The 24,496-nt window shown below is 42.4% G+C and overlaps 6 protein-coding genes across 7 annotated transcripts; 3 read left to right on the top strand and 3 right to left on the bottom strand.

Annotated features, from left to right (window-relative positions):
- The first annotated feature begins 211 nt into the window (after nucleotides 1–211).
- LOC108149502 (regulation of nuclear pre-mRNA domain-containing protein 2) lies at nucleotides 212–4,697 on the top strand. Of its 2 annotated transcripts, none has more exons than XM_017277124.2 (8): nucleotides 212–676; nucleotides 745–871; nucleotides 1,508–1,958; nucleotides 2,020–2,178; nucleotides 2,237–3,001; nucleotides 3,070–3,193; nucleotides 3,257–3,364; nucleotides 3,424–4,697. In XM_017277124.2, the coding sequence occupies exons 1-8, from the start codon at nucleotides 523–525 to the stop codon at nucleotides 4,038–4,040; spliced, it is 2,505 nt and encodes an 834-aa protein (XP_017132613.1). In that variant the 5' UTR covers nucleotides 212–522; the 3' UTR covers nucleotides 4,041–4,697. The 2 variants fall into 2 exon arrangements, with proteins under 2 accessions (XP_017132613.1, XP_041566400.1); XM_041710466.1 differs by having other exon boundaries at nucleotides 3,254–3,364.
- Nucleotides 4,698–6,551: 1,854 nt separating this feature from the next.
- On the bottom strand, nucleotides 6,552–7,199 carry LOC108149292 (basic helix-loop-helix transcription factor amos). The gene has a single exon (XM_017276736.2). It carries the CDS (start codon nucleotides 7,128–7,130, stop codon nucleotides 6,552–6,554), a length of 579 nt encoding a protein of 192 aa, XP_017132225.1. The 5' UTR covers nucleotides 7,131–7,199.
- Nucleotides 7,200–10,186: 2,987 nt separating this feature from the next.
- LOC108149470 (solute carrier family 12 member 9) lies at nucleotides 10,187–15,918 on the bottom strand. Its single transcript, XM_017277081.2, has 7 exons — nucleotides 15,575–15,918; nucleotides 15,356–15,490; nucleotides 14,370–14,713; nucleotides 12,059–13,326; nucleotides 11,794–11,985; nucleotides 11,550–11,729; nucleotides 10,187–11,487 (listed from the first exon to the last, which is right to left on the bottom strand). The coding sequence occupies exons 1-7, from the start codon at nucleotides 15,831–15,833 to the stop codon at nucleotides 11,046–11,048; spliced, it is 2,820 nt and encodes a 939-aa protein (XP_017132570.1). The 5' UTR covers nucleotides 15,834–15,918; the 3' UTR covers nucleotides 10,187–11,045.
- An 865-nt stretch (nucleotides 15,919–16,783) lies between these two features.
- Nucleotides 16,784–17,293, top strand: LOC108149290. The gene is made up of 2 exons (XM_017276735.2): nucleotides 16,784–16,997; nucleotides 17,060–17,293. The coding sequence occupies exons 1-2, from the start codon at nucleotides 16,824–16,826 to the stop codon at nucleotides 17,237–17,239; spliced, it is 354 nt and encodes a 117-aa protein (XP_017132224.1). The 5' UTR covers nucleotides 16,784–16,823; the 3' UTR covers nucleotides 17,240–17,293.
- A 366-nt stretch (nucleotides 17,294–17,659) lies between these two features.
- On the top strand, nucleotides 17,660–20,384 carry LOC108149450 (probable ATP-dependent RNA helicase DDX23). Its single transcript, XM_017277042.1, has 2 exons — nucleotides 17,660–17,896; nucleotides 17,960–20,384. The coding sequence occupies exons 1-2, from the start codon at nucleotides 17,730–17,732 to the stop codon at nucleotides 20,274–20,276; spliced, it is 2,484 nt and encodes an 827-aa protein (XP_017132531.1). The 5' UTR covers nucleotides 17,660–17,729; the 3' UTR covers nucleotides 20,277–20,384.
- A 23-nt stretch (nucleotides 20,385–20,407) lies between these two features.
- LOC108149451 (cysteine-rich protein 2-binding protein) lies at nucleotides 20,408–23,140 on the bottom strand. Its single transcript, XM_017277043.2, has 5 exons — nucleotides 22,650–23,140; nucleotides 22,440–22,591; nucleotides 22,205–22,379; nucleotides 20,862–22,141; nucleotides 20,408–20,796 (listed from the first exon to the last, which is right to left on the bottom strand). Exons 1-5 carry the CDS (start codon nucleotides 23,057–23,059, stop codon nucleotides 20,441–20,443), a joined length of 2,373 nt encoding a protein of 790 aa, XP_017132532.1. The 5' UTR covers nucleotides 23,060–23,140; the 3' UTR covers nucleotides 20,408–20,440.
- Nucleotides 23,141–24,496: the final 1,356 nt, after the last annotated feature.

Here is a 24,496-nt window from a genome sequence, read left to right as displayed (position 1 = left end):
ATCAATCGATTGTTATTATCGACTTTGACACCATGCTAAGAATTTAAAAAAAATATTTTGACATTTCTCACAGGGTGTGCAAGAAATGGAGTGAGAAGTTAACAGTTGCAAGAAAATATCGTTAGAGACGGATAAACATACATAATCTCTGCCAAAGATCGATGGAACCGATATATCGATGACATCGATGTATCGATGTTGGCATCGATGTTTCGCCATCTCTATCTACCAGGCAAAGACGATTTTTCTGTTTTTTAACCGAAATTGTTTATTTAATCTAACAAACAACGCCTATACAAGTGAAAAACGGTCGGCAAAATGTTCGCTACCCCCAAAGTGTTTGCAATCTGATAAAAAATCGGGCGGGAAAAGCTGGGAGAGCGAAAATTCATTGAGTGAAAAAGTGCGCGTGTGGGGAGAAGAAGAAAAGTGGAAGTACAACGCTGAAAATTATCAGCGGCAAAAACGTTCTAAACAATTGTAATGTGCTGAAGATATAGCGGCCAAACAGGATCGACCAAAATGACGGAAACCTTCGACGAGGAGTTGTTCGAGACGCGACTGGAGGCGCTGAAGGACACGCAGGAGGGCATCCAGCAGATGTCCAACTGGTGCCTACAGCATCGTTCGAACCACAAGAAGATCATCCAATGCTGGCTAAACGTCTTCAAAAGAGGTGAGTCCAAGTACCTGGTAGTCCCCTTATCATGATCCTTAAGTAACTGATTCCCCTCGCTTTCACAGTTCGCGTGGACCACCGTTTGGTGCTCTTCTATCTGGCCAACGATGTCATCCAGTACAGCAAGCGCAAGCGCTACGAGTTCGTCGAATGCTGGGCCACAGCCCTTCAGAGAGCCACCACCATGGTGCGGTAAGTCTTCCCCACCGGAAAGGATTCGGCATCCACCTTTTGGCCATTCCGTACTTCAGACAAAAATTACATCTAGTAGTTATTCCTCTTTAGCCATCAAATTACCCGTACTTAATACTTACATACGAATACCTACGTTTCCACATTCACATTTCAGAGATTGAACCCATTGATGACATAAAACTAAAATAACTAATAATGCAATTATAATATCCAAATTGCATGTTAAGGAAACTGTACCTTGTTGCCTTTTAAATTACTCTTGTTTAAATGATAACTTTCGGATACATAAATCATTTTTCGATTCTACACCCGTTTTTTAAACTCCGATTAAGAGTATGATTGAAAATATCTTGTAGCTGTACATTGTTGCCTATCAAAATACGATTGTTTGCTAAGGCATTTAATAATTAGATACTTGAATTCATTGGAAACTGAATCGGACCCTTGATTTATGGAGCCGAACACCACAGAAATTTGATTAATAAACATGTATAATTGCGCGTAAAATTCCATAATCTTAAAGCCCTGTAATTCGGTCTAAGGAAGATCAATTTAATACTGTATAAGACAATCCCCTGAAAAGTAACATTGTTATATTAATTCATATCTTCTTAAATATCAATATGCTTTCAGCGATGAACGCGTCAAAGATAAAATCCTGCGAATCTTCAAGATCTGGGAGCAGCGTGAGATCTACAACGAGGAGTACCTAAGCGACTTGAGCGGCCTGCTGAACATAGCGCCGCCCAAAAAGTCCCAGATCGATGTCAGCGATGAGTTTCAGAACGCGACCTTGATAGCCCAAGTGCGGGAGTGCGTCGAACTGGCTGAGACCACCGACAAAAGCATGCAGAAGCTGCCCAAGCCGCCGACCTTCGAGATCGAGGTTATCAAGCAGCAGCTGAAGGACAAGAGCCACTCCGGGGACATCGAGAAGGAGGTGGAACGGTGTGTGGCCTTCATCAATGCCTACAATAAGAACCTGCAGAATGAGATTAAGAGTCGGAAGGCGGTACTAGCCAGCATCGAAGCGGCCAAGAAGTTTTACGAGCATCAGGGAAAGGAAGTCAAAGTGGTGGCCAGTGTAGGTTGAACTAATGGAGTTGTATAATGTACAAAGTCTAAGCTCGTTTCATATTTTACAGGCCTATAAAAGCTTTGGCACGCGCATTAAAATCGTAAAAAGAAAGCTGGACGAGACAATACCGAACTTGGCCAGTCCTATACCATCGCCGGACGTTAATGCTCCGTCACCCGAGCGCGATGCAGATCTCCAACTGCCCGAAGAAAACAATTTGCCACTGGTATTAAAAACTATTTAAATTATTTTTCCCATAAATCAATTTATGTTTTATTTAATAGAACCTTTTCGGCGGCAGTCTCAATGGCTTCACAAGCTATCTGGATGGTGGCAAGCTCCCCTTTGACATAAACGACTTCAAGCGGGACTCGAAGGATCGGGGAAGTGCCATTGAGGTGATCGGTTCGCGATCGGATGACGAGGCCTATGTGCCGAGTGCCAATTTCTACAAGCCCGAACCCATTACCAGTTCCGACAGCAGCTCCATACCGGGTCTTGGCGGAGGTGGATCCGCTGAGTACACTCCCAATCCGCCCCTGTTTGGCTCTAGCAGCCAAGAGCAATATGTCCCGCCACCGCCCTCGCATCTCTACGGTGGCAATGGCAACGGAGGCGGCAGTCAGGAGTACACGCCGGCGCCGATGCCACCGCCACCCTTACCTCCATCTCTTGGACCCTCTAGTGGATCAGCGGATGATTTCAACAGCACCTGGAATATGAGCATGGCCTGGACGCCGCTCGACTCTAGCTTAAATAGCAGCGGAGCAAGCTCCTCCTCATATGCGAATCAATCGACGCCACACTCGCCGCCACACTTTGAGAGGAAGGGCAGCTCGACGGCCGCGCCCCTCGAATATAACGAGCATCTGCACACGAACTCCGCAGCGCTGGGCGCCGAGGATGTGGACCATCGCACCCTGCAGCTACCGCCGGCCTTCGATTTTGGCGCCAAATTGGGTTTGAGCAAGGACAAGTCCAGGCAGCTGGTCGACATTGACCACAGGAACTTAATATCGCTCACTGGTTCGCCGGGCGGAGCAGAAAAGGTTGGTTATCATTGTCTTGATTAGATTTTAATGAGCATTTAACTAAAAACTTATAACGTTCGTTCCAGGACTTTACCGGCGGAGATGTGGACTACCGCATTGTGCCAAATCCCAATGATGAAGGCATCATGGCTCCCCCTGGTAATAGCTATGCCAAAAGCAAGACCAGTTCACCGCTTAAATCCAATGCCAGTATGTGCGATTCAAATGTTGTTAAATCTCAAATCCAAAATACAAATATAATCCTTCAAGCAGGCTCCTCATCTGAATCGGATCGCGTGGATGGCGCTGCTCGCTACGATCCCTCTGATATGGTAATTGATATGGACATGTCGGACGATGATATTGATGAGTCACTGAGAGGTAATAATTAAAACGAACTTTTCCGAATATATGATTCCAATTTTGTTTAAAACTTTTAGAAGTCAAGGAAGATAATGGAGAGACAGATGGTGAAGCCAATGGCGCCTTGACGCCTTCGCGTCCTGTTTTGCTTGAAACTCCGTCGGAGTTTATTAATCCCTGGGAGGCGAACAATAGTTTTATGGGTCCACCTTTGCCCGACGAGGAGGATCAGCAGCAGCAGCAGCAGCAGCAGCATGAGCAGCAGCAACAACAGCAACATGAGCAGCAGCAGCATCAGCAGCAAGAGATGCAGCAACATCATCAGCATCAACATCAGCAGCAGCACCAACCACACCAACAGCAGCAGCCCTGGAACCAAATGAATTCCATGCAAATGGGAGGAGGTGCAGCTCCTCCACCACCGCGACCTCCTTTTGGACCACCCTTTCCGCCCTTTCAGCGTTTCCCCGGGCCACCGATGAACGGTCCCGATGGCATGCAGCGCGGGCGTGGCAGAGGCCGGGGTTGGAACGGACCGGGACCGGGGCCATTTAGACCGCCCTATCAACGGATGCCTGGCCCAGGATTCGATGGGCCCGGGCCTGGGCCACGCCCATTCTTTCCAAGAGGAGGAGGACCCGGCGGTCCGATGCGGGGACGCGGGCGCATGCGTGGTAAAGCTTGGATGATGTAATTACGTATTATATAGATTTAAAAAAAGAGAGAATCCCTAGTTTTAGACTTGACCATCTCACTTTGATTTAATTTAACAAAAAAGTGTATTGTATAGAACAGATAACACATTAACCCCAAACAAATGTCTTGGTTTCCCTTTGGGCGGTGGGCAGATGACATTGGCGGAATATATTGTACATTGCATTGTATAATATTGCCTGCCCACGACTGTTGATTAAGCAAGGGAATTTGAATTTTTTCAATTTAAACTTAAATCGAAATTAAAAGTTAAATAAAATAAACCACGAGCTTTCTTGACTTATTTTCTTGTTAATAAATACTAGAGTACATCCACTGTGCTTCATTCATCTATCGATAATAAGTCAACGTCCGTAGCCTTCATCCAAAGGAGAATCTTAGACAAACACTTTCAAAGACTTTCAATTTACACTTTCGTCGTAGCTTAAGTTTAGTGTGTTGACTTAGATTAATTACATAATCTCTATTAACTAGTTAATGCGCCTTTGCTTATAGTTCTTAGTGCTAAACATAGATATTAATTATTGTAAATAGTTATAAAGTTAGTCCAAAAATGAATTGGTAAAAAAAGTTATATGCTCTTCACTAATTGTAAATGATAATTATATTTAACAAATATATGCAACATTTAAATTTATAATTTACACATTTGGTTATGAGTAAAGACAAGCCAAAGTTAATCAAATGTTCTCATAATCTAAACTATTTAGCTAACTTGTCCCGATCGTTTCTATGACAGGATATAGTTGTCCGATCCGCTGGTTTTGCCGCTTACGCATAGAAAAAACGATTTCAAAATTGTGTTTTTCCTTCTCTTTTAAACAGTGCGAGTAAATCGTATAAATGCAAAAACGGGAATGTCTATATATTATTTATGGAATAGTTATTCATGCCCAAAGTTGCAATACCCTTAGCAAGCCAATACAATGATCTCGTTGACAGGAATCGCAATAAATTTGCATTTTTTGTAAATACTTTACGCAATTGGCTTACTAAAAACAGTGTCTTACCAAGTCTTCCAGGCGAATAAGTATCGACGGGATTGATATTATTATTATTTTAGTTATTTTTTTGATAGCTCGGTGATGTTAGGTCAAGAAAATTAATAGTAACCAAAGACTTAACTAAAATTTCAATAATTTTATCATATGTGTAGAAAGTGAAGAGCACATTTATGAGATTCATTTTGGATTCTAGCAATACAACCCAGATATATTAGTAAGCTAAGTTAATACTCTGTATTTAGTTCTATAAATACAAACATCAATGTGATATTCGAAATTTAAAACTTTATGTCCGAGACTTTGCCTGTTTTATTTACTGGAACACTATCTTCCGTTTGGGATCCGGGATCCACCCACAATTCCCATAGCATTTACAAATGACTATGTTTAAATCAATTTTCGTCTAGAGTTCGGAGGATCTAAGGATATGGCTGTGTTTATCCTGACTGCTTACCTGTTGACGTTTGCGGCATTTAATCACTTCTGTTTTGGAGTTCCCTTCAGTTTGCGTCGGAAGTCGGAACTCATTAATTCTCTGTTGGCAACTGATGTTTTGACCTTTGCCGCTGGTTCGTGGGTGTGGCACACTCCCTACTTAGCCATGCCGCTCAAATCTCAAGGATAACACGGGTACCCTTTTTACGTTGAGATGAAAGTGTGGCGAATGTAAACAAATGTTGAGAAGAAATTTTTGATTGATAAATGGATTTTAAACCAGAGGTATTTAAATAGTTGCATCTAGCGTGAGCAACAACTTTTGTATGTATGACTTTAATTAAGTTTTTATATTTTCTGTTTATTAATTTTAACATTTATTTAAATTTTGTTATTGTTTTATTTTTTGAGTATTTGTTTTCATTAAATGGTTAACAAATGATAAATTGTAAATTAAATTGATAATATTTAATTTAAAGTTATTGATTTCGAAGATATTTTTAAACTATCTTGGGTTTTATTAAATCTGCATAATAAAAAATCGTACATTTCTTTTTAAAAACGATCCAAACTATAAGGGACTAAAAAAATGGCGTAGTTAATTTGTTTGTCTCAGTGTCACACCCCTAACATAAAATCGGTAATATAACCATAAAATAAAAAAGTAATGTTTTTTTTATTTCTTTAATCTGGTAATAAAAACCGAAATAAACTTTTTGAAAAATTATACATTTCCGCTCTGATTACTTTTTTACTTATTAATGGAAGTAACTTTAGTTTTAAGCCAGTTTTTAATCTAAAAGATTTTACAAATTCCGGTAATTTTGTTTTTGCAGCTTCCTTCTCGTTTCCCAAAAGTTGGGCATTTAAAATAATAATATTTAAATTCTTACATTTTATTAGACAATTATTGCTTTCAATTATTTACAACTATGATAATAGACTAAAAACTAACAGCCTTTATAAGTTTTCCACTAGGTCGAAAGTGTTGCTGCAACACATCCCGCAAAGGGACTTCCGCTTGAAGGAAGGATGAGGGATTCTCCAACTGGCTAGTAGTCTCTGGAGAGCAACGTGACCAGATCTCCGATGTAAGCCTGCGCCATTTGCAGGGTTTCGTACTTGGAGAGTCGCCGGTCGTGACCAAGCGACGGAACCACATCCCTCAACTTGTCGAAGGCGTCGTTCAGGCTGTTCATCCGTCTCCTTTCACGGGCATTGGCCGCCAGTCGCCGCTTTTTCAGGACTTCGCCGCCGAAACTCGCCGACGATGAGCTGCTCGAGGAGGTGTAGGAAGCGGATGATGACATGGAGGTGGACAGCTTCTCGTAGGGCTTGCTCCTTTGTTTTGAACTCCTTCCTTGCATCTTGCCCAAGTGATTTACTTGATGCTGCTGCTGTTGCTCCTGGACACTCAACATATGCTCCAGTTCCAGGACAGCCGGGGTATCGTAGTACATCTCCAAGGAGCAACTGTTGGCTCCATCGGACTGGCTATCGCTGTTGCTGAACTCCTGCTGGTACATGAGCTGCTCCAACTGCTGGAAGGTATCGTTGGCCAGGAACTCGGGCACCGCTGGCGACTCGTCGGGGAAGTAGAACTGCTCCATTAGCTCGTTGTTGGTCAACATGATTGCGTTTGCAGGCTCAAAGGACAACTGAAGTGGCTACTGGAAGGGTCGACCTTTATATAGCCGCCTGCTGAGGATTCGGCTCTTCCGTGATTGGTTGAGTTTATGTGCCTGCTACCTGATTCGCTGTCTGGAACCGATCCGATCCTCTCAGGTAGCCGAATATGTCTGCCTCCTGAGGATCAAAAGGCCAGCCCGTGCCCTTAAATTGGCTTGCGGTCAAAACGTTTAATTGCGCCTGTCCCTCTCTCTTTCTCCCGGGTATTCACTGTATCCAGCTACAGGTCGACTTCTTTTGTTTGACCTGTCATTTGGCTACCGTCCGTAATCATACCTCTTTTGTTACTTGCTCTGAAATTGACTTTATAGTCAAACCATTGTTGCCAAGGTCAGAATGCGAGCAAACAAAAAGGCGTCTGATCATGTGGGAATCATTTCCATAATATTATTTGCATCCACCGAAGATCCCCTTGGATCATCTTCATTGCATGTCTGTGGTCTAGTAAGTGTCGGTTTGGTTGGGGGTTTACCAGCTCTTGGACAGAAACAGAACAAAGAAGAACAATTTGGCTTGTGCGGTTTGCAACTTTCGATTTTAGGCGATTGTACTTACTTTATTGGGTCAAATTTAAAGAGATATTTTTAAAGTGGCTTTCTCCGAGCTTCCAGCGATGGTTCACATAAATGGGTCACAAATTCGTTGTAGTTATCAAGAAAAGTTGTATATAAAAAAATAAATAATTTAATTTCCATTTCCATTCAGAATTTAAAAAATTTAAAAATTAAAAAAGAACGTATGTAATAACAAAGATTTTTCGATTTTGAAGAAAAAATGAGTATTTTCGGTGACGAAAACTAATTCATAAGAAACTTAAATAACATATTCTTGTGATATATATATATATTTAAATATATTTTTTATTTGGACCTACGATTTTAAATAAAATTGTTTTGTAAATTTTTATGTTAAACTATTTTATTTTATTTTATAGTTTCTAAATATATCCTTTTATATTCTGTTTCAATCTGTTCAAAATCCTTTCCTCCATTTAAACGCTCTACTTTCCACACAGTAATCATTTTGAAATCCATTGCGGCTCAAGCCCACTTTCAAGTAGCCGCATCGAAAGGTTAATTAACTCCACAGACTCGCAGCATTAGGGGGAAAATCAATTCGAAGAGTTCGCTGAATTTCTAAGGAAAGCGGCCAAAACAATTGGAAAACACACTGGCCAGCAGGAGAAGCGCCGGGCATGGCTAAAGAGTACAAATGATGTGATGCCCACTGCAAGATGGACCAGATATTTCACACAAATTGTCAAGGAACAAAGTCCTAAAGCCGACAAAGGATCATGACGTTTGATCTTGACGGTGATGTTGATCGCTGATGGATCGAAGTCGCCGATCGCCTTTGCGGAGAGTGCCACGCGACCGCAGCTTAGTTGAAGTCCTGGCTGATCCTGATCAGGCATTATGCTGCAATATATTCGGGAGAAAGATGCGCGCGGATAGCCTAAAGATCGGCAACACCCCCTTCGAAAATGTTCTGGGATTTCCAATTAGCATTCCGGTGCAGCGCTACCTGGGATTTCGAGAGGTTTCCTCCTTGGCCCTGTCAAAATAGCAACAATAGGTAGTTGGCTGGTGGGCGGTTCTGGTTGAAAGTAGGCCCCTCACGCTATACCCTCTATACCTCTCATGCCTTTCTTCTGACCAACAATAGGTCAACTGATGATAATCCCTGGATGCGTCAGGCGGTTGCGTGTTTCTGGGTTTTCCCTGCCAGATTAATCGTTTTCGTTTTGCGGATTAGCTGTTGGCGCTAAATTGCGAAAATGCGATTAGAAGTCCCGAGTCCCGAAGTCACAAGAAATTCCATGGGAATCTCTCCCTGGCCGACACTTGTTGATCCCATTCTTTGTTATACAATACGAAAAAATGGGTTTTTGTTCCCATTGTAAGTCAGAAATGGATACGACTTCAGTCACCATTGTTCTGAGCATAATTACCATGTAATAATCTGGAATTATGAATTATCATATGCAACTATTTGTTTGTTTCCTAGTAAATTTGTTGTGGTCTCCGAATATTTGGGTACACACAGGTGTGCAAAAATTTCCAGACAGCATGTCTGGCAAGGATTTAATAAGGCGAAGGAGTTGCCTTTAAATTTAAAATTATTTTGTAATTATTACTAACAGTTTTAGCTAATTAAGAGTTTTTGAAAAGTTTTTACTGAAAAATCAATTTTTAGGCAGTTAAATAAAATGATCCTAAAACGACTAAATAAGGTTAATTTATAAATATTTATATATTTTTTTAGATCTCTCGAAGAATGCGACAAATTCCACAAAACTCATGCCATAACTTACGACACACTTCAAAGTCCTAACAAGGACTAACCCTTACTATCAACAGAATTTTTGGGATAGCGCCCCGAAAAAGTGTCAGGCAATTGCGTGCGTTTATGGGAATTTATTGACACTTGAGTGGTGATCAGGATAAAAACAGTAACAGGAACAGTAACAGAAACGGAGAGTGATCCTCGCAAGGACATGGGCAGGTAATCAGGGCCGAGGCCATAGTGCGACGCCGATGGGTATCATAAATTGTCATCACATAAATAGTGCAACAACAGGATCGACCGTATTCCGGGTGACATTTATGACTCTATTGACCGTCTGCCGTTGCTCCTGATTTTCTCGATTCTCCTGCTGGGCAATCAGTGACCTCCTTTACACGTGACCCGCTCACATACTCCTATCTTAATAAGCATTTAATGGTAGCGGTAAACGATTCACAAACAAAGTATAAGGCAGATAAGACCGGAAAGTGTTAATGGATGCTATGATAAAATAACTATGAATAGGATATCATTACACATGCTGCGAAAATTCCGCTTGCCTCTTTGATATAGAGAACAAAAGGGCACCAAACAGTTAACACTTATGCTGGTTTTTCAGATTGGAGTTTACTGTATTTTATCTTAGTTTTTTTTTATATTTCCAAGGGTTTATATCTTCACGAGTCTCACAGTAAAAAAAAACATTTATCAATTACATAAATACATATCTCTAAGTCTTTATTTAAATTATTGGAAAGAACTGATTACAATGAATGCTGTGATCAATAATTATATTATACGGTTAGCCACAGTTCTATTAAGTTTACACACACAAAATATTCTTCTAAAACAATCCATCAATGACCGTCAAAACTGTGAGGGTCTTCCAAAAATGGCTTACAAACTAAGTGCAATATGAAATCATCAATTTTACAATCACAATCTACTACGGTTATCTAATACTTTTAGCCTTGCGCTATGTTTTATCGTGAAGAAGTAAAATTTATATATATTTAATCACAAACAGGTTAATATCGGTGTGGATTCGGTTGGGGATGAGTTTAAAAATGATATTATTTAGCAGTTACGAGATGGTCCACATGGGGTTTTTCTAAATGTATGCATTAGTTCTCTGATATGAAGTATTTTTTGATTTAAATTGTACAATATTAATTGTTCTGTGGATCTGTGCGAATAAATATTAAATATTAGCTACAACATTATATTAATGTACTGGAGATATACTTGTTTAATAGAGTGAGACGATATGGATGGTATACTATAATAAGGAGACAAAGTTAAATAGTTTTGAATCTTAATAAAACAATAATTAAAATCAAATATTATAATAGAACAAATTTTTTGCTTATTGAGCATACTTTCTTACTCTTGGATTTTTGTATACCAAAACAATCGTCTCACCCTAGTGAATAATATTTCTCGATTATGCCTAAAGCTCCAAGCACACAGGAACGCACACAACGATCGAAAGACCCTCTCGCAATTGGTTTAATCCGGTTGCACGCTGGATTTTATCACTCATGGGAATGCAAATATCTTGCAGTCGAAGCCTAGAGCGTTGTGGAGGTCACCGTACTGACACCATGGACGAGAATTGTGGGCGGCAACTCGGCGGTCAGTTCGGTAAGCAGTTCCATGTAGCTGGCGCTGCGCTGCGCGAAATCCGGCGTGGAAAGCTTCGGCGGAGCAGCCAGATAGATGAACGATAATGCCGTCTGATCCGAGCGCTCGCGTATTATTTGATTGGCCCGCTGCATGTAGAGCAGCGAGCGATTCAGCGTCTCCTCGCCCACCTCGTCGTCATCTTCCAACAGCACGTTGTCCGCCTGAGCGGTGAACTGCTTAAGGTTGCGGGCATGACGGCTGAAATCGGTGTCGCGGCTCCATTCCTGGATCTCCACAATGTCGGCTGTGATGCGCAGCTCCTTGAGGGATTGCTCCAGCTTCACCTTCGAGAAAATCTCCATCTGAGGGGCCTGGGTGTCAAAGGTACTGGAGGAAATAAAGTAGGTAATTGATTATTATCTATTTTCACATTAATTAATTTAACTTACCTCACAGACCGCTCGTCATTGGCCTCGCACAGGAAAATTCTTACTCGTAGATGCTTCCACTTAGCCAGCATAATCACCGCCAATTGCATCATGAACAAGGACACCATATCGAAGGGATCTCCAGATGTGGGATTAAACACATTGATGGGCCACACATCAATGTACTTCACATGTTTGCTTCTGCATTACGAAATAATGTATATTTCAGTGGGTTCAAAATACTAAAATTAAAACCTCCACTCACATGGATATGAAGTTTTTGTCCAATCTTTGGAAGTTTCTACACAGGCAGAGATTTTTCTTCATTCTCAGGGTGTCGCAAAGGATTTGCACGTACTCCTGGACCTGGAACTGTTTGGGATCGCCATCTCGTCGAATGGGAAAGTTTTGTATTTCACCATTGTTGAAGTCATCGGTTTTGTATGGGGAGGAACCGCTGATAAAAAGATTATAACAAGAAAAAGATAAATAGGCGATGTAATATTGGTAGATAAAATATTTTGACTAACTTTTGGAAGAAATCCCTGGGGGCCTCGTTGTCGTAGAAGCCCAGAATAATGGTGTTCGGCTTCATTGCTCCAATTCCGGACAGGCGAATCAAGTGTTGGACTCCCTCGCGAATGCTTCGGCTCAGTGTGACCTCTGTGAAGGCCTTTACTCGCATGTGATCAAGGAACGACCACCACTGCTGATTCTCCTCGGCATCCTCCACACCCTTGAAGTCGCCCAATTTGACATGTCCAATGATGTACAGACCACTCTTCTTCAAGTCATTGACAAAATCCACCAAAGGACAGCAGGATCGTGGTGATGAGACGAGCAGTAGGATTTGTGGGCGCCAGAACTTAACGTGATCTTTGCGGGGATCCAACATTAAAAGGTACTTTCGCACCTGATGGAACATCAAGGCCTGGGAAATCGAACCCCATTGAGCTGCCTGAGTGGCCGGCGAGAATAAGTGCAATGCAATCACGAGGATGAGGCACAGAATAATGCAGATTGAGGCATAGATGGGATTGATCACAAACATCATGATCAGGGTGCCCAATAATCCAACCAGACAGGTGTGCCAGGTGAAGTACTTAAACAGAGGTCTAAAGTTCGGAGCACCCGTGAGCTCAATGCCCAGGCAAGCCAGGTTGGTGGCCAAATAGGAGAGCATGAAGAGCACCGAGTTGATCTGGGCAATGATGTTGAAGGATCCAATCAGCAGGATGCACTCCACGAGGCACCAGCTCACCGCAACCGCTGCGATGGGATTTCCTTTCCATGTGCCATGAATCACAAAGTTCAGCAGGCTGCCAAAAACTTGATCCTTGGACAAGGCTTCCAAAATCCGGCTGGAACCGATCAGGTTGCTCAGACTGGTTGAAAAGGTAGCGGTCAAGATACCAATTGCCGTAAATGGAGGCCACACATTCACCGGCAACAAAAACAGATAGTTATTCTGCATGGTGAAATACGGAGTGGTGCAGCTCATCAGAAACGATAGGATGATGTAGGAGACAAATGTAAATGCCACGGCGGATAGTGTGCCCCAGGGAATGCTCTTCGATGGATTCTTTAGCTCCCCGGACATATTTGCACCGGCCATAATACCCGTAACTCCCGAAAACAGCACACCGAAGGTGGTGGAGAAGTCCACTTGTTTTCCATTCGAAGTGTAATCCACGCCATAGTGGGATCCGAGATTATCCCGCAGAGTGGTGGCATTCAGACCCGTATAGTTGAGGAAGGATAATGTTTTCGATAAATTATTCTCGCCTGGCACGGGTATCTGAAATCAGCAAACAAATACCATTCATTTTTGTTATCGCAACAGCTAAGTACTTTATCTGTCCAAAAAATAAATTTCTGTTTCCAATGTTAAAACTACTAAAACGTTGATAAAATTTACTAAAGAAATATATTTCAAATAAATTTTAACCGGATTTGTATGAACTTTTTATAGATAAATATTGAAAAAACTTTTTGTTTTGCATAGAATAATATCTTGTAATTGGTGCGGCCTTTTTATGACTCAAACTGCCTTATCAGTTAATTTTGCCTTTTGTTTTGTTTCTTGATATTTAAACCCCAAGGCGAAACTTTATTGTTTTCAACATATTTTATTTATAAAAATGATTTAATTCAATTAATGCTGATTTTTAAGAAAGCATAAAACCATTACCACGTTGTGCGAAATATTTGCTCTAGCGATTAGTCATTAGGGTAAATCATTTCAAATAAACTAATTGATTTCACGAAAAAGTACTATTTTCGATATCTAAAGTAATTTTAGCAAAATCGAAAACGAATCACAGTACACAGCCAAAAAACTCCACGAGTCTTTTGTACTTTTTCATGATATAAATTCAGTAATTACTGACCATTTCTTCCCCTTAATGAATCAACCAACAAAATTTTTCTTTATTATCTGTAAAATATTTTGGATAAATCCCCGTTGAGATAGTAACAAAACTAAAATTTTGGTGAATCACCACCAACAAAATCTCCAGTATAAATTATTCTAAATCGAATTTCTGACCAGCTTCAACCGACTTTTTATCAACCTTGAATAGTCCAAAACAAATATTTAAAATAAAGCCACATTGAGCCCTAGATAGCCTAGATATTGATAAAACATCTAGATTGATAAGCGCGACAGGGCATTTACGCGGAAATCGATTGGTACACAGTGGAAAAAAAGCTTTTAGCCTTTTATCAAAAATAACTTTTAATTAAGTTTTGCGATGTAGTAAAAATGTCCTATCGTTAGGAATTTTCATATGTGAAATTAGCTTATATTTTCTTCGGTGTAATTAGTAGTGGGTAACTTACCGTATCGTTGGTGGGACCCACAGCCAGGAAACTGATGTACGTGGCGAACAGGCAAACGGTCACCGTGCCCAAAATTATCACTGACGTCTTGGCGAAAAGAGCAGCACCCACCAGGCAAACCAGCAGCTGTAGGGTATTCAGCATGCTGCTGGTGAGGAAACGCCACCACTTTCCATCCGGCAGCGTGTGTTCCCCGCTTACGAAGTGTCCACCTGGTCCGAAGTTGTCCATGATGCCCTCAGTGCAACCGGAAATAGCCATCGCAGATCCCACAACATTCGCAAAGAAGAAGAGAGTTCCGATTGAGCCACCAAATTCCAAGCCCAGAGTGCGACTGATCATGACTAGTTAAAAATTTGATAAATATTAGTAAAAATAGTTTTTAGAAAATACACAAATTAAGCTTTAGATTGTCCCACTGAATTTATATTCCTAGGGAGCTAAATATTCTATCTTTGGAGTTATTTTTTAAGTATTTTATCGTTGGAAAAGTGTGAATGGCAGACCACAATTAACACATGGCATATTTGACAAGTCTTTAAGTTGCGATTGTGACTTTGGGTATATTCACTGACAATGCTAAATAAATGCCCGTTAAAGTATATTAAATTATCACATTAGAGCTTAGGGAGTTTGTGTTTTTTAAATACTATTTCTTTCAAATGCAAGAAAAAGTGTTTAATAACTTTGAAAACATTCATTCAATGTTCTATGATTTATGTTTTTGTAAAGGTATTATTTAAAGTATGATGATTGAAGATCCATTTTTAAGTCTAATCTCGTTAAATTATAATAAATACAATTTTACAATAGAATGTTTTTACCACATTTTAAACCTCTAAATTTGGATATAAAAAACAGTAAGTGCATCATTTCTGAGTAACAAGAGCCCTATAAATACTGCCTGCGGTTTGTTAAGTCTTATCATTTTTGTTTGTATAATTCGTTAGGCCCTTTAGTAATTCAAAAATCAGTTAGTGACTCACAGTAGACGCCTCCTCCTTCGATGGCTCCATTGGTGGAAATCGCGCAGACAGAAGCCACAGTGAAGAGCAGAATTCCGTAGGCGATGAGGAACTGCAGCAGCGTGATGTACAAGCCCGCATTGCCAACGATGTAACCTGAACAAAGAGATTAAAATAGAGAAAAACCGAGTTCAATGGACCATCACAACAAGTGTTCCGTGACGTCACCGCCAAACTTACCCACACGGATGAAAACCAAAGCACTAAACATGGACAGGGCAACCGGAGAGAAGACCCCGGCAAAGGTGCCCAGGGTCCGGCCATTTCGCTCCGGATCCTGCATCCCAAACTCCACATACCCATCGCCATCCTGCGGCGTTTGCGGGCGATCCCCGCTGTTTTGGCTACCGAACAGAGATCCAAAACTCCTAAAGACACTGCCCGACCGACCGTTTCGGGAATTCGCGATTGGAGCCGTCTCCTGCTCCGCCGTAGCCATCTCGATGTCCGTGGTCCGTGGAATCCGGAAACACTATAAAGACGTTCAAGCGAACGCCTACAATTTCCAGCTGTCGCAGACCAATAAGAATAATATTAAGCCATGGACGGGGACTAGAAACTTCACAACGGGGTTCGTTTCGCAAGATAGGGGCTCCAAACTTTTAGCATCAGCCCTTATGCCATAGTCATTAAACACCAAAAACATTCTGTTTCAAAAATATTCTTTTCAGGACCGTTAATTACTAAAAAATTGCTCTGAAGTAAAAAGTAACGGAGTTTGAAACCTCTTTAACCCCCACTACGCCTTTGTCTCTATCAGTGTGGCAGCATTATCACAAATACCAAAATACGGTTGAGAACGAAACCAAAAAATACCTATATATTTGCAGTATGTATCGCACGAATAACGTTATTCAGGCACCAACGTCGTAGAAAATTTCAAATTTTTGACACAAATTTTAAACATGCCAATTTACTGCAAAAACAGATCTTAATACATACAAATAAATATTAATAAATATTATAATTATTTCGGACGAATCTAAAAATATGTTGTTTAAATCCGCTGCTAAAATTATATGTCGGTTCGATGCCTCAAACAGATTTTTCATTTCTAATCTAATCAGAACACAACCTTACGTGGAAATACCACTAGTTTTTTATTGAAATGATAGTAAAATAATTAAAAATTATTTCATTGAAAAACCCAATTAATAAAAGAAAACTAGACATAAATTTTAAATAACAATTTAAAATGTCAAATGCTGTTAAATACTTTGAAAGACTCTGAAATTGATAACAGGAATGACCGGAGGATGACCAAGCGAATGATAAGCCATCATCATGCAGTTAATTGGGCGGCGTTCTAAAGAATTGATAATCAAATATTGCTCCTCAAAATAGATAAGTTTTGGGGTCTTTGGCGAAATTCCTATAAAAGTGGGGTCCAACCAGTGCAATTTTCAATAGCGTGAGGTACGAATTTATAATGAAGACTCTGCAAATCGTTCTTGTGTTTTCTGCCATTGTGGCCATTGCTTTTGCTGCCAACGCCAGTTGGGGATCAAAACTCTCGAGTAGTAAGCTAGCCAGCACCCAGAACTTGACTATTCACAAGAAAGCCAATCAATATGTCAACGGTATAATTGTTTTCCCCTTGACCGTGAGTATTTCGTTATCTGCAAATAATTATTAAATATTCTAATCTCCCAAATTTATTTACAGGGCCAGGGTAACAGCAAAACCATTCGGTACATAAATGTAACTGACAGATTTACCAACAGCTCGGGACCCTATTGCTCTCTGTCGACGGGCGGCATTGGATATACCAGTGTCAAAATCAATGTTACGAGCCAGATTTCCCAGGGAATCAACGTCACTGCCCAAATCTGGGTTGATGCCTAAAATAAGGCTTCATGGATTGAAATGTGAAAACAATAAAAAAATATATGATTGCAATTTTTTAGAACATTTACAGTCTGATTCTGAATAGTTGGGTTGTAATTGGGGCCATTATCTCTCAAAATATGTCTTCATAAAAAATTTTAATGGAAGTCGACTTCGACTTACACATTCTGCTTCGTAAAAACGCTAAGAGCAATTTAAATTTAAACTAAATTGAAAATCACCGGTGGATGACCAAGTCTATGGTTTGATAAGCTAACATAATTGTGTAGATGTAGATACAGGATATAGTTAAGGAAACTTGATAATGAAATGTTGCTGAAATTATTTAAGAAAATACATATTTTATGGCAGATAAGTTTTTTTTAAAGAACCAATATCTAAGGCGTTAGTAATTTATGAGCTCACCGTTTTCCAACACTACTTAAAAACAGGCCAATCAGCTGTTTTCTTGCAGCAGAAAAACTTAAATTAATTTGGAAAAAAAAGGATGGTGAACGAAAAAAAGCGTCGCTCGCGATCGCGGGAGCGTTACAGAGAGGATCGGCCGGCGGCGGGAAATCCTCGGGATCGCGAACGGAATATGGACCGCGCAAGGGAGCGAGACAGGCAGTACGACAGGGAGAAGGACCGACGCCAGCGGCGGTCGCGTTCCCGGTGAGTTTGATTTTAAATAATGGTGAAATAGGTTCCTTAATTTAGGATAAACTTGCTTTCCAGGGAGGATCGCGGCCGACGAAGGTCACCCGAACGTCAGAGGCCCCGCGAAAATGTCCGGGAGCGATCAAGAGAAAGAGGAGGTGCTGGCGGACCAGTAGGAGGACCAAGTGGCGGCGCTGAAAAGAAGGCCAAGTTGGATCCAGCAGACGCCCCACCAAAACCTTTAATAGTCGACGATGAAGATCAGCAGGACGACAAGGACGGCAAACATAAGAAGGAGCCTCTCTCCTTGGAGGAGCTGCTGGACAAGAAGAAACGCGAGGAGGAGGCCCGAAGCAAACCAGTTTTCCTCACCAAGGAACAGAGAGCCCTGGAAGCCATCAAGCGGCGCCAGGAGGAAGTGGAGCGCCAGAGGGCCGCCCACGATGCAGCCCGTGAGCAAATGGCTGCCGCCAGCAAGGTAAGCATCTCCATGGGCACGGCCATGGCCTCGGGTGCACCTCCGCCGGCCATCATGGCCCCGCCACCCAAACCAGATCGCCGGGAAAGAGGAGGCGGACGAGATCGGGGCGATAGAAACGAACGTGGAGATCGTGGAGAACGCGGCGACGATAAGCGGGCCGAGGATCTCACGCACAAGGACAAGGAAAAGGAACTGGAGGCGATTAGAGAGCGTTACCTAGGTATAATAAAGAAAAAACGTCGAGTTCGTCGCCTCAACGATCGCAAATTCGTATTCGATTGGGATGCCGGCGAAGATACCTCCATAGATTACAATAATCTCTACAAGGAACGTCATCATGTCCAGTTCTTTGGCAGAGGAAACGTCGCCGGCATTGATATCAAAGAGCAGAAGCGCACCCAGAGCAAATTCTACGGAGATCTGCTGGAGAAGAGGCGTACCGAAGCGGAGAAGGAACAGGAGAAAGTGCGCTTGAAGAAAATGAAGCGGAAGGAGGACAAACAAAAGTGGGACGATCGCCACTGGTCCGAAAAAGACAACGATGAGATGACTGAGCGCGATTGGCGTATCTTCCGGGAGGACTATAACGTAACCATTAAAGGTGGTAGGATCCCCAATCCCATTAGAAGCTGGAGTGAGTCTGGATTCCCCAAGGAAATCATTGACATTATCGACAAAGTGGGTTACAAGGAACCTACGCCCATTCAAAGGCAGGCTATTCCCATTGGATTGCAGAACAGGGATATTATTGGCGTGGCTGAGACGGGTTCCGGTAAAACCTTGGCCTTCCTCATACCCCTGCTCTCCTGGATTCAGTCCTTACCCAAGATCGAACGACTGGAGGATGTGGATCAGGGTCCCTATGCCATTATCATGGCTCCCACGCGTGAGTTGGCCCAGCAAATCGAGGAGGAAACAACCAAGTTTGGCCAACCCTTGGGCATACGAACTGTGGTCGTTGTGGGTGGTTTGTCCAGGGAGGAGCAGGGCTTCCGACTGCGCTTGGGCTGCGAGATTGTCATCGCCACGCCAGGTCGTCTCATCGATGTGCTGGAAAATCGATACTTGGTGCTCAACCAATGTACGTACATTGTCCTCGACGAAGCCGATCGTATGATAGACATGGGCTTCGAGCCGGATGTCCAGAAGATCCTGGAGTACATGCCCGTCACCAACCTGAAGCCCGATACCGAGGAGGCTGAGGACGAAACCAAGCTGATGGAGAACTTCTATACCAAAAAGAAGTACCGCCAAACCGTGATGTTTACGGCTACGATGCCGCCGGCTGTGGAAAGATTAGCACGCTCGTATTTGCGGCGTCCGGCTACGGTCTACATCGGATCCGTAGGAAAGCCAACGGAGAGAACGGAACAAATCGTGTACATGATGGGTGAGAACGACAAGCGCAAGAAGCTCATGGAGATCCTGTCGAGGAAAATCGATCCGCCAGTTATTATCTTCGTCAACCAAAAGAAGGGCGCCGATGTGCTGGCCAAGGGACTGGAGAAACTGGGCTACAACTCCTGTACATTGCACGGCGGCAAGGGTCAGGAGCAGAGAGAGTACGCTTTGGCTGCTTTGAAATCGGGCGCAAAGGACATCCTGGTGGCCACCGATGTGGCTGGTCGTGGTATCGACATCAAGGATGTGTCGCTCGTTATCAACTACGACATGGCCAAGACCATCGAGGATTATACCCATCGTATCGGTCGTACGGGTCGTGCTGGCAAGACTGGTTGTGCCATTTCGTTCGTCACCAAGGACGACAGCGCTCTGTTCTACGATCTGAAGCAATGCGTGTCTGCAAGTCCCGTCTCCACCTGTCCACCGGAGCTAATGAATCACCCGGAGGCGCAACACAAACCGGGCACTGTGGTCACCAAAAAGCGCAGAGAGGAGAAAATATTCGCCTAAGATTGGCACATAAATTGAGCATAACTATTTTTAGGCTTAAAACATAAAACTAATAAAGTTTGATATGTCGAAGGATAGACCTTGGCATTCAAAATTTCACTTTGGAAATAGTTTTACGATACTTTGGGAGATTTAAACGATAAACAAATTTATTTAAACTCCTCTCATCTTTGTAATCTTAAAAAGAATGCATTTCTGCTCTGCTTCGAGTCCAGTGGGATGTACTTGTCATAAAAGTCGAGGATGATTTCCTCCATCTTAAAACCGAACTTCTGGTACAACATTACGGCTGAATTGTTGGCGGAAACATGCAACGTTATGTCTTTGGACATGCAAGTCTGGATGAGATGATATAGCATGAAGCTGGCGATGCCACTTCGCTGCCAATTCGGACGCACAGCCATGAAAGAGATGTAGGCCTCGTTATAACCCACATCGGGCACCAGGAATCCGCAGCCAATAACTAGTTTTTTATACAACGCCACCACACTGTAGTCCGGATAGCTGAGGCACTCACTCACTGGAAGAGATGAAAACAAGTAAGTATAATTATACTCATTAAAGAAAAGTATATATATATGTCACCATCAATGTTGGGCCAGAAAGAACTCTGTAGTAATGCATTCACCGCTGGAATATGCTGCGGTCTCACAAAGCAAAAGTCGATAGTGGATCTCGTGGGATGCGATTGATTTCCACGATGCTGCAGCTCGCACATGAGTTTGAGCCAGGGAGGAGACATCGTTTCGCTACGGAATATGAAAGGGTGGAGCACCCTCTGAGAGTAGGGCGACTCAAAGAGTTCGTACTGAGTGCATCCTGCCAGGCGAGCGTGAAAGGAGCTCCTTGCATCCTGCCGCGAATGGGCCAATAGTTGATATCTATCCAGTATTTGGGACTTCTGATGGCCCTGCATCTTCAAGCGTGCTCTCCCCAAGGGATCTATATGCTCGTCGAGGTTGAATATGGGGCGATTGTGGTCCCTCTTCCATTTGCGTAGTGCGAGCTTTCGATACAGACGCCGCACATAGGCGGGTATCGATATTTGGCATTGCTGCTCCAGGGAGAAAATTCTATGAAGACGTTGATACAACTTTTGCTCCTCGTAAACACTCATCAGCTGGAGATTCTCGCTGGGAATGGCTAGGTCATCGGAATCCTGCGCCTCCTGCAACCATGGCCAATTTCTACGAGGTTGGCGTACAAATCCACTTGGTTTGCAGGGTTCTAGGAAAGTGGTTTGTGCTTCTAAAGTGTCATTTTCATCCTGAACATCCTCTTCCAATGACTCCTCTTTGATGGCATCACCTGGCTCCTGCGCCTGATAGTTTGTAACCTGCAGAATGCGTGGCTGATAGTCCGAGGTTTCATCCTCCTCCATGTTCTCATCCTCTTGCTCGCCTTGTTTTTGCTCATCACCACTTTCGGCGCTGGTTTCCTCGATTGAATTGGCTTTGGTCTCCTCTTTGACTTCTTCCTTTACCTGTTTACTTCCCCTGACCTCTTCTGTGGTACTTGTTGGTATGTTGAAATTTGAGTCCATATCGTACAGACCTTCACTATTGGAAGGCGCTAGCAGCAAAGGTTCGGTCATGAAGAAATCACTTTTACCCGCTCCAATCAGTGGAGGTGGCATTATGCCTGGTAGACTGCCAAACATGCTAAGATCATCGCCTCCCAAACTCTCAGCCAGGAAATCCATTAGGCTTGCCTGAACCATACTCAACGGCTGATGCTGCGGCTCTTCCTCCTCCTCGTGACTGGTTGGAATTATATTTTCAAGAGGAGCTGGTGGCGTTGGAAGCGTTTCTTGTGGCAAGGGTGAAGGTGGTGCCTGCACCTTTGGCTGCCGACCCATGTAGGGACTAAAAGGGGAGACATTTTGAATAAGTATATAAAAGTTGGTTTCATTTAGTTTAGAATCATACATGGTACGGGCACAGCCCTCTGCTGTATGGCTTGACTCAGCTTCTACCCCTGTAAGTTGACTGTTGTCCTGGCTATGATCGGTCACTGAAATCTCGCTGCTGCAGCTGGTCTCATCCGTGGCGGGCAAACGCTTTTCAATGCGCAATTGCTGACGCTGCAGCTGCTTTTTCGCATCTGATGGGTAGGGAAAGTTTAACATAAATGGCCAGAATATTGTAGTGAATGAGTACTCACATTCTTTGAGGACGCTTCTGGGTGTTCGAAACGGCTTGGCAAGTTTCCACCAGCCATGCTCCTGGAAGACATCCAGTCCCGACTGAAAGTACTCCGGGCTGTTGTGCGATAGAGCTCCGGATACGGAACCAGTCCACTGCTTGCGACGGCGCCTAAGCATAGATATTATTTAGGGGGTTTTCAGGAAGCAATGCTATTACCTTAGCTTACACATGTGATCCGAATAAGTAGTTCCAGTTTTTGTCCACAAAGCTAATGATGTGGGTGCGCCAATGGAAGAATCCGTGGTGACCCAGACCCTTCTGTTTGATGGACAGGTTGTACAGGGTTAGAGTGAGCACCAGCAGCCAGGGAATCCTTTGGCGTATACACACTTCCTTGACGGATTCCAGGGACGTGGGCAGAGCCGATCCCTGCATCCTGTCCACCACGCACTTGACGCACGTGAACTCGAAGAAGACGTCGCCCAAAAGATCGCCAGGCGTGCTCGCATGTGGCAGGCACTTGATGTGCACCATTCGACGGCATTGCTGGCACTCCAGGTAGTTGTCATCCTCCACCGCCAGCTCACAGTATCTGCAGGGTCCTTGGGGTTCGTCCCAGTTGCTCGGGCGGTTCATTTGGTTGGTTTAATTACCCAAAACAAACAAATTATTTTTTTGTTTATGCTGGTCGAGGTATCAACACCGCCTGTTGAGTAGTGTTGGGTAGCGCGCACTGTGTTATCGATATATTTTGAATGGCAGCGTGGGAGATTGTAGTCGACGGTTGTTGTTTAAATTTAAATGGGGAGCATACATTCTTAAAATGTTTACTTTATAAGAAATGATTTATGAAAAATTGCTTTAAATTACGTAAACAATAACTTGCTTTAGTACCACAACTCAGACCTCTGTCAGATAAAGATGTTAATGTTATTTTTTTATTTATGAATATTGAAAATTGTATACAAAATTTCATTACATTATTACAACAAAAATGTGATATTTAGTAATATAGATATTGTCTAACCTGTTGTCAAGTGAGTTTTATTTAAGAATCTCATAAAACGTTTTCATTTTAATACAAAATAAAAAATATCTCATTGAAATATTTTTACCTGAGAAACTAACTTCCAAAAATAAATATTCTTAAAATACAGGTCAACCAGTAGGACAAATACAATTTCACATAAATAAAAACTTCCCTTCGCACGCAGAATGTGCGTGATTTGTGCAGTCCCGAATTGTCGGTTGATCAAACATGTGACTGTCACGCCCTCTGCCCACCGCCCTCCGCCCAGCATCCATTGGCAATGCAACGAAAATGACATTAATGGGCTCTTTACGGCTTACGCATAATTAAGGCCGTTTCCGCCAGACTCAAGCTTTGCACTTTGGGTCCATGCTTTTGGCCCGGTCAATCTGTTGTCTTAAGCGGGCCTAATTAGGCATCGCCGCTTGTTCTGTTCAGCTGGAGCTGGAGTTGGTGCTGGAGCTGTTGCTTTTGCTGCTGTTGTGTGTTTGATGAAGTGCATGATTGGTTTACGGGTTTCAACTGGGATGGAGACCGTGAAACACCGTGTGGCCCACCCCAATAAGTTGGCAGCGGCTATAGCAGTTTTAGGGTATTCAGACACCATTTATGGCTTTATAGATTCAAAAATGTTTTTTTTATATAGCTTGATACATAAAGAAGTTTTCCTTAATTAAATGCACAAGCAATCATGTTGGCACATAATTATTAAAAATAATTTTGGCTACTTTTCGCACTTTGCCAACATCAATAATATACTTCTGTAAACGAAAAAATACTTCTTTATTTAATTTTACATTAAATTCTTATGATAAAAATATCTTGAGTTTATGTTAAACAGAATGAGTGGAACTGAATTCATTCAATTTGTTTGTCTGACGCCCTCGAGGACATTTTCATTTCATTCTCGCCTGCCCGCTAGCAAGTAAAGAAAAGCGGATTTATAAGTATATTTTTTGTTTACTCCAGAAACTAGAGCAAACGCCACTGAATTAAAGCTTAAGAACTTAAATATTTTTTGTAAGAATTAAGAAATTATTTGG

The sequence above is a fragment of the Drosophila elegans genome, unplaced genomic scaffold, assembly GCF_018152505.1.
Source record: "Drosophila elegans isolate 14027-0461.03 unplaced genomic scaffold, ASM1815250v1 contig_814, whole genome shotgun sequence".
NCBI lineage: Eukaryota > Metazoa > Arthropoda > Insecta > Diptera > Drosophilidae > Drosophila > Drosophila elegans.
This window is presented reverse-complemented; position numbering and strand designations above follow the sequence as displayed.

Bases quoted from the DNA above. Each gene is read 5' to 3' on its own strand.
- LOC108149451 (XM_017277043.2), bottom strand. From the start codon at position 23,059: ATGAACCGCCCGAGCAACTGGGACGAACCCCAAGGACCCTGCAGATAC. The intron at 22,592-22,649 runs GTAAGCTAAGGT...ATCTATGCTTAG, and splicing joins TACTTATTCGGATCACATGT to GCGCCGTCGCAAGCAGTGGA. The intron at 22,142-22,204 runs GTATGATTCTAA...CTCCCCTTTTAG, and splicing joins GAGGGCTGTGCCCGTACCAT to TCCCTACATGGGTCGGCAGC.
- LOC108149290 (XM_017276735.2), top strand. From the start codon at position 16,824: ATGAAGACTCTGCAAATCGTTCTTGTGTTTTCTGCCATTGTGGCCATT. The intron at 16,998-17,059 runs GTGAGTATTTCG...ATTTATTTACAG, and splicing joins TAATTGTTTTCCCCTTGACC to GGCCAGGGTAACAGCAAAAC.
- LOC108149292 (XM_017276736.2), bottom strand. From the start codon at position 7,130: ATGTTGACCAACAACGAGCTAATGGAGCAGTTCTACTTCCCCGACGAG.
- LOC108149450 (XM_017277042.1), top strand. From the start codon at position 17,730: ATGGTGAACGAAAAAAAGCGTCGCTCGCGATCGCGGGAGCGTTACAGA. The intron at 17,897-17,959 runs GTGAGTTTGATT...CTTGCTTTCCAG, and splicing joins CAGCGGCGGTCGCGTTCCCG to GGAGGATCGCGGCCGACGAA.
- LOC108149502 (XM_041710466.1), top strand. From the start codon at position 523: ATGACGGAAACCTTCGACGAGGAGTTGTTCGAGACGCGACTGGAGGCG. The intron at 872-1,507 runs GTAAGTCTTCCC...ATATGCTTTCAG, and splicing joins AGAGCCACCACCATGGTGCG to CGATGAACGCGTCAAAGATA. The intron at 1,959-2,019 runs GTAGGTTGAACT...CATATTTTACAG, and splicing joins AAGTCAAAGTGGTGGCCAGT to GCCTATAAAAGCTTTGGCAC.
- LOC108149470 (XM_017277081.2), bottom strand. From the start codon at position 15,833: ATGGCTACGGCGGAGCAGGAGACGGCTCCAATCGCGAATTCCCGAAAC. The intron at 11,986-12,058 runs GTTAGTCAAAAT...TCTTTTTATCAG, and splicing joins CCCAGGGATTTCTTCCAAAA to CGGTTCCTCCCCATACAAAA. The intron at 11,730-11,793 runs GTGAGTGGAGGT...TTCGTAATGCAG, and splicing joins GACAAAAACTTCATATCCAT to AAGCAAACATGTGAAGTACA.